The 12094-nt window shown below is 38.5% G+C and overlaps 2 protein-coding genes and 1 long non-coding RNA gene across 4 annotated transcripts; 2 read left to right on the top strand and 1 right to left on the bottom strand.

Annotated features, from left to right (window-relative positions):
- The first annotated feature begins 335 nt into the window (after positions 1–335).
- On the top strand, positions 336–2642 carry LOC110750520 (uncharacterized). The gene is made up of 2 exons (XM_021950857.2): positions 336–796; positions 2009–2642. The coding sequence occupies exons 1-2, from the start codon at positions 514–516 to the stop codon at positions 2359–2361; spliced, it is 636 nt and encodes a 211-aa protein (XP_021806549.1). The 5' UTR covers positions 336–513; the 3' UTR covers positions 2362–2642.
- Positions 2643–3656: 1014 nt separating this feature from the next.
- Positions 3657–6855, bottom strand: PMI1 (plastid movement impaired1). Its single transcript, XM_021950908.2, has 2 exons — positions 6527–6855; positions 3657–6424 (listed from the first exon to the last, which is right to left on the bottom strand). Exons 1-2 carry the CDS (start codon positions 6681–6683, stop codon positions 3753–3755), a joined length of 2829 nt encoding a protein of 942 aa, XP_021806600.2. The 5' UTR covers positions 6684–6855; the 3' UTR covers positions 3657–3752.
- A 1892-nt stretch (positions 6856–8747) lies between these two features.
- Positions 8748–11806, top strand: LOC110769865 (uncharacterized). Of its 2 annotated transcripts, none has more exons than XR_015834433.1 (3): positions 8748–8960; positions 10334–10877; positions 11481–11806. It is a non-coding gene; the product is annotated as an uncharacterized LOC110769865 (long non-coding RNA). The 2 variants fall into 2 exon arrangements; XR_015834434.1 differs by lacking the exon at positions 8748–8960 and adding an exon at positions 8963–8977.
- Positions 11807–12094: the final 288 nt, after the last annotated feature.

Here is a 12094-nt window from a genome sequence, read left to right as displayed (position 1 = left end):
TGGAAGTTAACGTCATGGACCATTTTGATGTGTGGAGGGTAACCTTAGGGACCATTAGTGTCACAAAAAAACGTTAGGGACGAAATGTGATAATTTTGCAAACCTAAGGGACCATTTGTGATAAAAAGCCTTTTAAAAAAAACACTCGAGGACTTTACATATTCGGCCAGTTTTACACTTAAAACTTACATGCTTAGTATACTGTATATGTAATGTCTCAGTACAATTCCTACATTTTATATTGGCCAAATTGATTTGTGGGCCAACACATGATCACCTCCGTTGATCTAAAATTTTTCCCAACTATAAATGACGACTTCCACTATATATACACACAACACGTATTTCCACTTCTCAGACACAGAGCAGAGCAGAACAGAGAAACAGAACAGAACCTATTCTTTCTTTTCAAGTCACAAAATTTTTTCCCTTTCCCTTTCGCTTTTCTTTTTCACCTTTCTCATCAATCAAACCTTCAACTCTTCTCAACAAACCAATTATCTCAGCCTTAACATGAATGGGCATAGAGAAGACAACTCCTATTGCTATTTCCACCCAAAGGAGGTGGTTGTGGGTGTTTGCTCTCTGTGCTTGACCGAGAGGCTTCTCATCTTGGCTGCAAAAAAGGGCCACCATGTTACTTCAGCCAGAGGCAGAGCTAGTGCTCATAGAACTCAAAGTGGCATGCACAAGAAGCCACCCATTAGCCTCCCCAAGATCTTTGCTTTCAGCTCTTTCCTCAATCGACAGTGGAAGCCAAATTACTTGGATCAAGAGGCCTCCACCAGCCAAGAAGGTAAGTTTTTCTTGTGGGTGAGTGGTAAAGTTTTAATCTTTTTAGTTTTTTTTTTTTGTCTTGCAGCTTTTAGTGATAATGAGATATTAATTCCGGGTGACATAAACAAAGTTAAAGGCTAAGCATTGTGCTTGGATTTGTATGTGTTTGTTTGTGGCGGTCTGGTTGATTATGTTTGCATAATTAGTTGCTTTTTGGGTAATAATGACAAAATTAGGGTCAAAGTATACATATGTTCATACAGGAATATTAATGGGCAGATTGGAGATGCAAGATTCCATTTTTTTTCTTAATTAAATTGGTTAATAACAGCATGAAAAAGAAAAAATCGGTTGTTAGATGGCAAAAAAAGAGTTGGGTTTTGGGGTTTAATAATCAATTCACAATTTTTGACGGTGTTTATGAAGAAACCATCATTGAGTTTAAACCATAAGCAGATGAGTTTGACGAATATGTAAGAAAGCTTCATCCTTTTGTACCAAGATGCATCCTTTTTCTGTTTTAGAAGTAAATGGTAGTTTCCTTTATGAGATTTTGTGCAATTGCATTTGTTCACTTCAAAATAAGTGTTCTAATCTATATTATTTTAGGAAAAAAAAACCCCCTTTAGAAAATATCTGAAATATTCACCATACTTTCATTATTTTAAGCAACTCAATTTGATATTTTAAATATTTTAAAGAGAAAAAGGTAGTATGATCATTATATATTACCTTATTTCTTTAGTTCTAACCTCTAATTGTTTTCCTCTCTCTTTGCTTACACTCAACGCTCTCGCCTTCCATCCCAACCAACTATTAATAATTAATAATAATGAAGGTAAAGTTTGGAGGGAATGAAAACGCAAATATTTGCAAAATTAAAACAGAGAAGATTAGAATCATTAGCGCCATTTTGAAAGAAATGAAATCTAATTGCATAGATTTACGCAGAAGTCGACCTAGTTACATTTTTTTTTTTGTAATTGAACTACATTTGCTGTTGATTTTGGTCATGCAGATTCGGGCAAATTAGAATGTAGGAGGGACCCTTTGGGCCATTTTTGTAACCATTGTAATGTAGTAACTCGCTGATTAATCATGTTCTTAGTATTAAGTACATGGGAGTTTTCTAATTACCCCAAAAAAAAAAAACAGTTATAAAGAATGTGTATTTGTGTGATTTTTGTTGGCATCCATAATCACAAATTCACAATGCAAATGGCTTTTGCAGACTCGTTCATATCAATCAAGTTTGAAGAGAATGGAGTTGCCTCATGGGAGAAGAACAGAGTGTCTAAGGTCTCTCTAGAGCATTGCAACATGTCCTGGAATCACAACTTCAGCAAGGAAGCTAAGGAAGCTAAGGAGGTCAAGGAGGCTAAGGACACCAAGAGTGTGATAGAGCATGGGAAATCCCATACGCCGCTTAGGTGGCGGAAGAGGATAGGGCACTTGTTCCAGCTCATCAGATGGAAGAGGTCCAACAAGGGCAATGTGTGCCATGTGAGCAGCAAGGTGGAAGGAGTCAAGGTAAGGAAGGGTTGGATAAGAACCCTGACAAAGAGAAGGGGGGCCATGGAATAAAGGGGGTTGTACAGAAAGTGACACAAGTCTTTTCCTCCACCATACTCATCTGTGGGTAGAAGCTCCATAAAGTCATATATTATTGAGGGTGGTAGAGTCAAATTCTTTACTTTATCATTCCCCTTAAAAATGTGCTTTTATCTGGCTTTCAACTCTCAGCCTTCTTTTCCTTTGTTTTTCCTTGATTTCTTTAAACAGTACAGGTTGTAAAAGGGTTCTTGAAATATATGCTTTGGTTTCTCATTGTTATATAAAAAAGAAGAAGATCATATTGATTTGCAGTTCCTCTCCATACCAAACATTTGAAAGCTAGACCCATGTTAGGTTCATAAAGTGGGAAACAATGGAGCAAAGGGCCCATTCTTGTGGATCTGGAACTTGTCTAACGCTTGTCTTGATGGTTGAATATGACCTTGTTCACTCCAATAAAGAAAACTCAAAATGGAATTGTATGTCACCAGAGCAAAAGAATTCATTTATTGATTTATTTTATAAATAAATGTCTTTGAAATGGTTTTAATGATGGATTAAAAATGTTAGTGAGTCTCAGTTATTCTTCCCATGTGCAAGTCATCATCCATGTGATGTACCTGGCAAGAGAGCCACTAGGCCAAATTTCTTTACTTGTCTCCTTCGTTGGTTCAATTTGTCCCGAGTTCTGGCTTGCTCAAATCAATTGGACCATTGGTCTTTGTTTAGGGTTAGGACCACCATGTAGGTTTTCAAAAGTTTTCTAATGCGGTGGATGAAAATGACAAGACATGAATCTCCCTCCAACTTCATCAATAATTAAAGGTATAAGTTGAGTCGGATTGACATAAACATGGCAAGGAGTATGTTTAAAATGGTCCAATATACAGTATAATATACGATGAGGACATTTATATGAGATGTCTAATAGATGTTGCCTAACATAAGCTAGGAAACATATGATTAACGGGTCGTGTTTGTGTTGGACTTGGCTAAAATAACATGAGTGAATGACAATATTCCCTACAAATCAAGGATCACATTGGATTACATTGCTTACAATCCTGCAATTTAGACTTTCCTCTTTCAAGTTCTAATCATCATCTTAGTATTTTCCTCGAAGTATTTAGACAAATTTGGCACGAAGTGGTAAAACATGACTTGCTATAGTATGAAATAATTATTCGAATAAGGCAATTGCGCTATTCCAATATATGTTGAATTTGAACAGTAACTGCGTTACTTTCCCTTGTTTTGTTTTGCAAGACTTCTAATATTTTTCTTAGAAGTTATTCACAAGTGCAACATATTTTACTATTTGGAGCTGTTACAATCTGACACTGTTTACTCCTTTTATCTGTTATTGCTGCAAATAATTACAAAAATAAATGATGTCACTCAAATATTACAATACATGTAGTTCACTTGGTAAACTTTACATCTGGGTTTCTCATGTACTTGAGCCACATATCAGCCATTACTCTTGATGAAATGCTCCACAACAAATCTTGACCTTTGGATGTCACATGCTTGCCTCTCTTCCCTGCAGCTTTTGCCAATCCATAAGCAACCAGCCACTGCATTGCAGTTAGCCTCTGCTTCTCACTATCCCATGCATTCCTCTTCCCTCTTGTCCTCACCTTTAAGCCTCCCACATGCAAACTTGTCACTTTGAATTTCTTTTCCTCCTCGTACTTATTTACTTCAATGATGTCATCAGCTCTTGTTGCATAAATCAGTGCAATCATAGGGCCTCCAACTGCCTCATACCGCCTTACCGGATCCCTCAGCTGAACAATAACTGCCAGTGTGATTGTTTCTGGATGATCTTGATCCCCATCTTGTAAACCATCTGAATTGGCCAAGCTGTGGTTTTTGATCCAATCCTCCAGTGATATAGAAGAAGCAAGTGGGTGATTTTGAACTTTTGCACCTCTTGTTGTACCGTTCGATGGAGAAACATCGAATGGGGCTTCTTCCTCCGCTATTTCAGCCTGAATTTTCAAAGCTTCAAGAGCCGTGGCCTCAATTTTCTGTATTGAGAATGCCAGAATCTCCTCTGCTGTCAAGGGGTTCTCATTCACATTCCAAATCCCAGTTGAAATCCTCTCTTTCCTACCTGTGCTCATTGCATTTGCCATGGTTTTAACAGCAGCAATGGTTCTGGCAGCAGTTGAACTAGCACCTTCTTTGTTTCTCCCTTGGATGATCGCCGAAGCAATGCCTTCGAAAGCAATCTGCTCTGCGGTTTTATCCATCAGTTCATCCAAGGCCATCAAATTTAGAAGCTGAGAATTCAGTTCATCAAGTCCAATAGCTGCAATTCTCTGAAACAATTCAAATCCACTCATGGACTGATCCCATGGTAGAACAAATGGTTTTGATATCTGCATGGCAAGTTTTGGGGTGTCTTTCCTTGCTACCAAAGTATCTAATGGGTTCATGGCTGCCAAGTACCCTCCATCCCTGGTTTGAACCACACAGCCTAAGCTCTTCCCAAGATCAGGAAGGTACACCTCTGATTCAGCCTCTGCAGATTCCTCTGCTCCTTCAAGCTCCAAAGGAGGAACATCATTTTGGCTCAGTTTATATTCATTCATGATGATCTCCTCCTCCTCAAGCATTTGAAGAAACTCCTTTGTTACATTTTCCTCATCAGCCTCCAATCTGTGTGATTCAATTTCGTTATCTTTGTCATCGGTTTTTTCTTCTCCCATCAAAGACTCAAGAGCTTTAATCTGCTGAGCAATAGAATCAAGCTCTGTCAGTCTTGTTATATGCACTTGATCTTGCTCAATTTCCTTCACAACCTCACTTGATGCTGCTGATTTTTCCCCAATAGACTTTTCTGATTGCTCTTCCCTATATTCCTCTTCCTTGTCTTGGAATTCAACTCCTTTATCCACTACTTCAAAGTCTGGCAGATCAAGATCCTCTGTCTTTGGTACTTCTGGTTCTTTTGGCTTCGGAGCTGAAGAAGACGAAGAAGATGATATTGGAACTGGGTTTGGTTCATCAAGGTCGAGTTCATCAATCCCCTGAAGATCAGCTGCTTTTCCTGCTTGTGAAGGAGTCCAAGCTTCTCCTCTGCTTGACAATTTTGGGCTAGACACACTAAATGATATTTTTGACTGCTTCCTAGCAAAAGAAGATGAGAAATTCTTGGACTTTCCAGACTTTAAATCATCAGCCTGGCTGTAAATTCCAATTCCTCCATCTTTCTCCATAATCTGAAACCCCAATTTCAAAACAAGCTGTCCTCCTTTTGCCTTCCCTAACAGCTTAAAACTCGTATCCCATTGTCGAATTCGTTGACCTTCATTGTTCCTCTCAATGGACTCCTGAATAAGCTGACTCAAATCCACAGAACTCCTCCCAAAATCAAGCTCTTCAGCATCAACTGCAAACACATATATCCAAAAGGGTCTTGGCTCAAACTTCTGCTGCTTCCCATGGCCATTACTGCAATACACATGGCACCGAAGGAAAAGGGTCTCTTCGAAATCAGCAGCTCCTTGTGTGACCCTTGACGGCATTGTTTGAACAGCTCCGTCTTTTGTTTCCTTCTTCCGAACGCAGACAGAAAGCCGAAGGCCATTCATCGAAGCTGGAAGGCCTTGTGCAGCGACAACCTCAACAGAGAACAAGCAGCTGACCTTATTCATTCCAATGTGGGAGATAGCGCGAATCGGCTTCCAGTTCCAGATACCCTTTTTCTCTGTGGTGGCAGTCGCCTTGTCATCCAAGCTTCTCAGCCCTGGAAAATTATTATTCGCAGCCTTCTTGCCTCGATCTTTTTGCTCATTCTCATCATCATCATTGATAAGCTTCGGGCGGGAGCGCCACTGGGACAAAGACATGCGCCTTCGGGGTTTGTTATTGAGCCTAATCTCCTCAGCACTAGCCGGAACAATTTCATCTTTCGATGGTATCGCAGGAACTGAGCTTCGAGGAAGAACAAGGGAGGCAGTTCTTCTAGTGATAGTACTCGAAGTGTGGGATTGGTAGAGCGACTCGCTGAGCGCTTCCAGCTCTTCCAGAAGCTGAGTGTTGGAATTTCTCCTGGCGCCTGATGAATTTTCAGCTGCCATTGCTGAAGACAGAGAAGAAAATAAAAAAAGGGTAAGTTGAAATTGGTGCAATGGGTGGGACGGAGATTGAAACTAAAGAGAATTAGATAAGGGTTTTTGTTCACTTGGCTGTGAGGTTTCTGAGGTGGAGAAACTGCCATGGTTGTGATGATTCTTCTGGAGCCAATGAATTTGTGTGAAGGATAAGAGGAAGACGTTTGTTTCTGCTCTCCCATTCTTGTTCTTCTCTGGTGACAGAGACGGGTTTGAAACATTAGGCATGGAAACTGGTCCCAGACAATTAAATTTATTTGTTCTATCTGGTATTTTAGATGTTAATCTAAATTACTAAAAGGTTTCTATGAAGCTTCTGGCATTGTTTTCACTTGCAGATGTTTCCAACCAAAAGGTACTTGTTCTGTGATTTTTCACCCTGTGTAGAGGTGGCAACAAAGGGCACATAAATACAGGCAATTTCCATCCAAACCATTAAATTCCATATCAACCTTGACATTTTTCTTATCACATGTATCTCACATATAGACGTGTAGAGGTGGCAACAGACAAATCAAATGTATCTCACTAATGGGAGAGATGTCAACAACGTAGTCGATAAATATGGCACAAATAATATCGCTTTATCCATTATTAGATGACTACTCTTTTTTTTTTGGGTTCAAATTCATTAAGGTGACATTAAAGTTATGTTTATGTACTTCATATCTCACATATGTAACATTATATTTATTCACAATAGGAAATATAGTGTCCAACAATGTAGTAAATAAGTGTGAAAATAGTTTCGTACTCTATAATATTTTCTCCAAGCCCTTGCAGGTCATTGATTGATCGAACAGATAATTGGATACGCAAGGTCCCAGAATGCTAATGCCATTGTCATTGCTCTAGCCAATGGGAGCTTGATTGATATTTACTTTAGGACATACGTGGTAGCTTGAGAAAGACTTCAAATTATGTGGACGAAAATGTCAAGGGCCCCCTACAATTACAACGATATTAAAAGAAATGGTGATTCATGAGTTGTGTGGCTGCATTTGCAATATAGTAAATATGAATATATTTATGTGCATTTGCATTTATTTCCATTAGGAAAATTTTACTTCACATGACACTGTTGCCAAAGAACTTACTGCTCAAGAATGTAAAAATATTATTAAAAATTTGATAAAATAAAATAAAATATAAGTGAGTGGTTTCCTCATTAATAACATCGCACTAACTAGATTATGTAGTAAATTAAGTTAGGAACAATATCAATATTTGTAGTAATAAGACACAAGTGCTCACCTGTATGTATCTATAGCAGGAAAGGGGAACGCAATGACTTATGAGTTTTGAGGACCCCTCAACCCTCGTGTCATGAATATCCACCAAAAAAATCAAATCACGAACTTGGCCAGAACACCAAAGCGACCTTTACAAGTTTGCTTTAATAAAGCCATAATTTTGAAGGACATCTTTCTCAAGGTAGGTTGCTAGCTGTTTGACAAAAAAAAAAAAAGGTCGCTAGCTTGCTAGGCCAAACAAACTTTCCAGTTTTTAGGTATAAATATAGCATTTGTGACCTTAAATCCCTTCTTTATCTTCTTTATTTCACTTCAAGCTGAAACAGCCCACATGACATGATCTCTCATCTCAAGTTATCACATCATCTTTTACAAAGTTAATTGATTTCCGAGCAAGTTTCTGAAAAGCCACTTTCACATTTCGAGTACCAAGCCATCTACTATTTAAGTAATGTGAGTTCTTGAAACTTGAGGGTCAAGAAACCCGTCAAACTCAAGTGACATTATTATTTTGGTGTTAATTAGATGGTTGCGAGTTGCGACCAACAGCCATTCTGAAAAGGTGGATCATGTCTTCTTAGTTTTTTCCTTCACTTTTGTGTGTGTGTGTGTGTGTGGAGATGAAGGCCACTAGAACTTGCAACGTGCGTAGCTATAAAAATGGAGACACAATTACTTGGACAGCTTTTTACAAAGTCGACATGATTTTGTTGGCTGAATGCATCCAGTACTGACAAAGTATCATCCAATATGTACATGCCGACACTAATCCTTCAATTTATTTTTTTGGTTAATAGCCGACACTGATATCCTTGGCTGTGTGTGTTTCCATGACCCGATGGATCCATGCATCTTTTCTTTCTCCCATAAAATTATTGGTTTTGGAGGCACGTGTCTTTAAGACTTTAACACGTCTCCTTTGCTGCACAAGTGTAGGGATAAAAAAAAGGAACTCTAAGTTTTCTTTAGAGTGCTTATTTATGAATCACATGTACTTATGTACGTATACATACACTAGTTTTAGAATTTTAAAGACACAAAAGATGTGTTTTGTGATTTAAAGGGCGTGTGCATCAGCTTGGTGTGTTGATTGCCGGCGTGTTCTTATTGTAGGGCTGCCGGTGGATCGACGTAGGTGGCGGGTGAAGTCTGTAGTCAGCAAATCCTTGGGTGTGTCAGTAGCAACACTCAATTTTAAATCATATGTAGATTGGGCCTTAGGCCCGCTATCTCTTGACATCGAATTGGACTGGTGAGCCTCTTAAACATGTTAGTAAGCATTTTCTTGTGGAGTTCAATAAATCAAAGTAATATGAGGAATGCTATTCACAATCGCTCAAAAGCGATTGTCAAAGGACTTGCTATACACGTGTACACGTTCTCATGCCTTCCAAAAAAAAAATGATTTTTTCTCTTTCTTCTCTCGGTTGCCTCCCTCTCTCTCTCCCTTTCTGTTTTTAATTAGTTTTTCTCTCTCTCTCTCTCTCCCTCTTTTTTCTCTCCGCCTGTCTCCATCTCTTTTTCCATCGCTCTCCCTCTTCTTCTCTCTGTTGCCTCCCTCCTCCTGCTTTTTCTATTCTCTCTCTCCCTCGCTTCTTCTCTCCGCCTGTCTCCATCTCCCTTCTTCTTTTTTCCATCGCTCTCCCTCTCTTCTCTCCTCCTCCTGCTTCTTCTACTTCTTATTTTCTTTTTCCCCTCCGTCTTCTTCTCTGTGTCTGTCTTCCCCCAAATCACAGTTCTCTCCCTCAGATTTCTTAACTTTCTTCTCCTTTTTTGTGTTCATTTGATGGGTAATGATTAAATCAGCAGGAGAGAAATGCAGCAATTGTGGGAATCAGAAACACAAAAACTCAAGGAGAGAAACACAGAAATTTGCAGCGTCATAGAGAAAAGGAGAGAAACACAGAATTTTTTTTGGAGAAACAAAGGGAAAAAACAAGACTAATAGGAAGAAGGAGAGAGAAAAGGAAGACAATAACTCGCGGAGAAAATAAAATAACTAGCCTAGATTGATTTGTGTTTAGTTGTTGTCTGGGCTTAGCCCCCGTTTGTTAAGAAGTAGAAGAAGCAGGAGGAGGGAGGCAACAGAGAGAAGAAGAGGGAGAGCGATGGAAAAAGAGATGGAGACAGGCGGAGAGAAAAAAGAGGGAGAGAGAGAGAAAAAAAAACTAATAAAAAACAGAAAGGGAGAGAGAGAGGGAGGCCACCGAGAGAAGAAAGAGAAAAAATCATTTTTTTTTGGAAGGTATGAGAACGTGTACACGTGTATAGCAAGTCCTTTGACAATCGCTTTTGAGCGATTGTGAATAGCATTCCTCAAGTAATATTAACCCTTCCCTGAAAAAAAATGTAATGTTAATCCAATTTCATTTTTCTTGATGATTGTTCAGAGGCAACTAGTATTTTTAGTTTAAGTATTTAAAAGTATTTATAATTACACTTGAGGTCGTGTGCTCGGTTCTTCGTTTTTTATGGAAACTATATTGAACTTCATCCATAACCATAAGAGAAAAATTATATATATACTAAAACTGAATAAAGTTACTGTTCTTAGACTATTCATTTTAATAGTGAAATGCCGTTTGTGCCCCTGCTTAACTGGTTGCCCTCTTACCAAATGAACAGAGCAATGTCTTTTTTGCCCTGATGACCAACGACATAACCCTTTTGCCCTCTTATTCTCTGGTTCTCCTCCTCCAGCATTACGGCTCACTTCTCTTCATACAATTCCCACAATCAAGAACCGAATTTTGATCGCATCCTCCAAGCAAACTGACCTTCCCCAACTCTTCCTCAGCAGAACAACTCAAATTTTCTGATATTTCACACTCCTCCTTCTCCACACAACCAATTGGCACAGACCCATCGGCAGTTTATTCAGACCCACAACCAGTTGGGTCATACACATTAAGAATTGGCCTTTGGCCTTCGCCGCCATCTTCCTCTCCAATAGACTCTTCTTCAACCACCTCAACCTTGACCTCCCCTGTTTCTGCCATATCAGGGTTTGGTATATCCTGAAACCAGACTCAAAATCCAAGGACGAATCAACAAACGTGAAGTCTCGGGGATCAACAGGGGCAGGTGGGTCCTTCGAATTCTTGGTCCTCTGTCTGGCGTTCGTCTGACAGATTTCCGATCTGCGATTTCTTCCATCGTTTCTCTTCAGGTTTGCATCCCCTCAACTTTTTAATGGATTAATAGCTTGCTGATGGGTTTCTGAGAGGTGGAGTTGATGTTGTTGCATTATCTGACAAATTTGAATGTTTTGATTAAAGAAATACATATGTTTACGCAGGAATATTAATAGTCATGCTACAATTTGTTTAAATTAACATCTAATTACCAAAAATAAAAACAAAAAATTCATGCTATAATATATGCAACACGTTGTTAATCATATCACATTATGCAAAACATGTATCCAGGTTTTGTAATAAACATTGGTTAAACTTAATTAGCATGGAAATGACTATAGAAAGGGTTTGTGTATATGAGTGTGTTGTTCTGTTTTGATAAATGGGAAGGTGTTTTGGCTTGATTCTCTTATACCTATTTAATAATTGTCACAATTGTTCAGAATTTGTTTTCAATTGGTTCAATAGATTGAGTTTATACTTTTGTCCATCAAATTAATAGAATGTTTGATGTACTGTTGTTCATCAAGTTCTATTTTTTTAAACTTAATTATGTCATAATAGTTATTGCCCTCACTCAAATTTTTCCATTTATATATACTAACACCTACCATTTTCCAAATTTATGCCAACAGGGTCAAAACGTCTACAAATGACGAGAAAAAACGAAAACCACCTATACAGCAGAGCTAGCAAGACCTAGATCCCCTTCCACTACCCAGTACTATATGTATAAACACCTGTCCAAACTCTTTTGAACAATGAGAAACTAAAAGTTGCTCATATTTTGATGTTTTTATAACTGTTTGATCTATTAAAATATGCTCAATATTTTCACATAACGAGCAACGCATAAAACATGTTATTAGTTTATTTGTTGTAACTTAAGCTTGCTAAACTAAGCATGATACCATTATTTAGATCTCCATGTTTATATAAATAGTACCATTTTCCCTGAATATTTTCACAACTTTATACACATTTCACACGATTTCAAAACCCGCAGCATCGCGCGGGCACTGTTACTAGTAAAATCATAATTTAGAAACTAGATAGTGAACTTAGGGTATGTTTGGTACGCTTCACTGGACTGGACTGGACTGGACTAGGCTAAATAGCACTCGAAACCGATGTTTGGTAACAGACGGGACTAACTTAAATGAGACTATATAGTCCAATAGTGAAAAAAAGGCCTCACTCGCCCGTCTAATATAGTGAGCCCGAAAAGTGGTTCACTAAATAGCACGTT

Source organism: Prunus avium, chromosome 1 (genome assembly GCF_965620075.1).
Source record: "Prunus avium chromosome 1, drPruAviu1.hap1.1, whole genome shotgun sequence".
Lineage (NCBI taxonomy): Eukaryota > Viridiplantae > Streptophyta > Magnoliopsida > Rosales > Rosaceae > Prunus > Prunus avium.
The sequence above is the reverse complement of the archived record's forward strand: the minus strand, read 5'-3'. Positions and strand labels throughout refer to the sequence as shown.

What these genes read in the sequence shown, in the direction of transcription:
- PMI1 (XM_021950908.2), bottom strand. Translation starts at nt 6,683, where the DNA reads ATGCCTAATGTTTCAAACCCGTCTCTGTCACCAGAGAAGAACAAGAAT. An exon ending in CTCAGAAACCTCACAGCCAA is followed by an intron (nt 6,425 to 6,526) that starts GTGAACAAAAAC and finishes CTCTGTCTTCAG; the next exon opens with CAATGGCAGCTGAAAATTCA.
- LOC110750520 (XM_021950857.2), top strand. Translation starts at nt 514, where the DNA reads ATGAATGGGCATAGAGAAGACAACTCCTATTGCTATTTCCACCCAAAG. An exon ending in GGCCTCCACCAGCCAAGAAG is followed by an intron (nt 797 to 2,008) that starts GTAAGTTTTTCT and finishes TGGCTTTTGCAG; the next exon opens with ACTCGTTCATATCAATCAAG.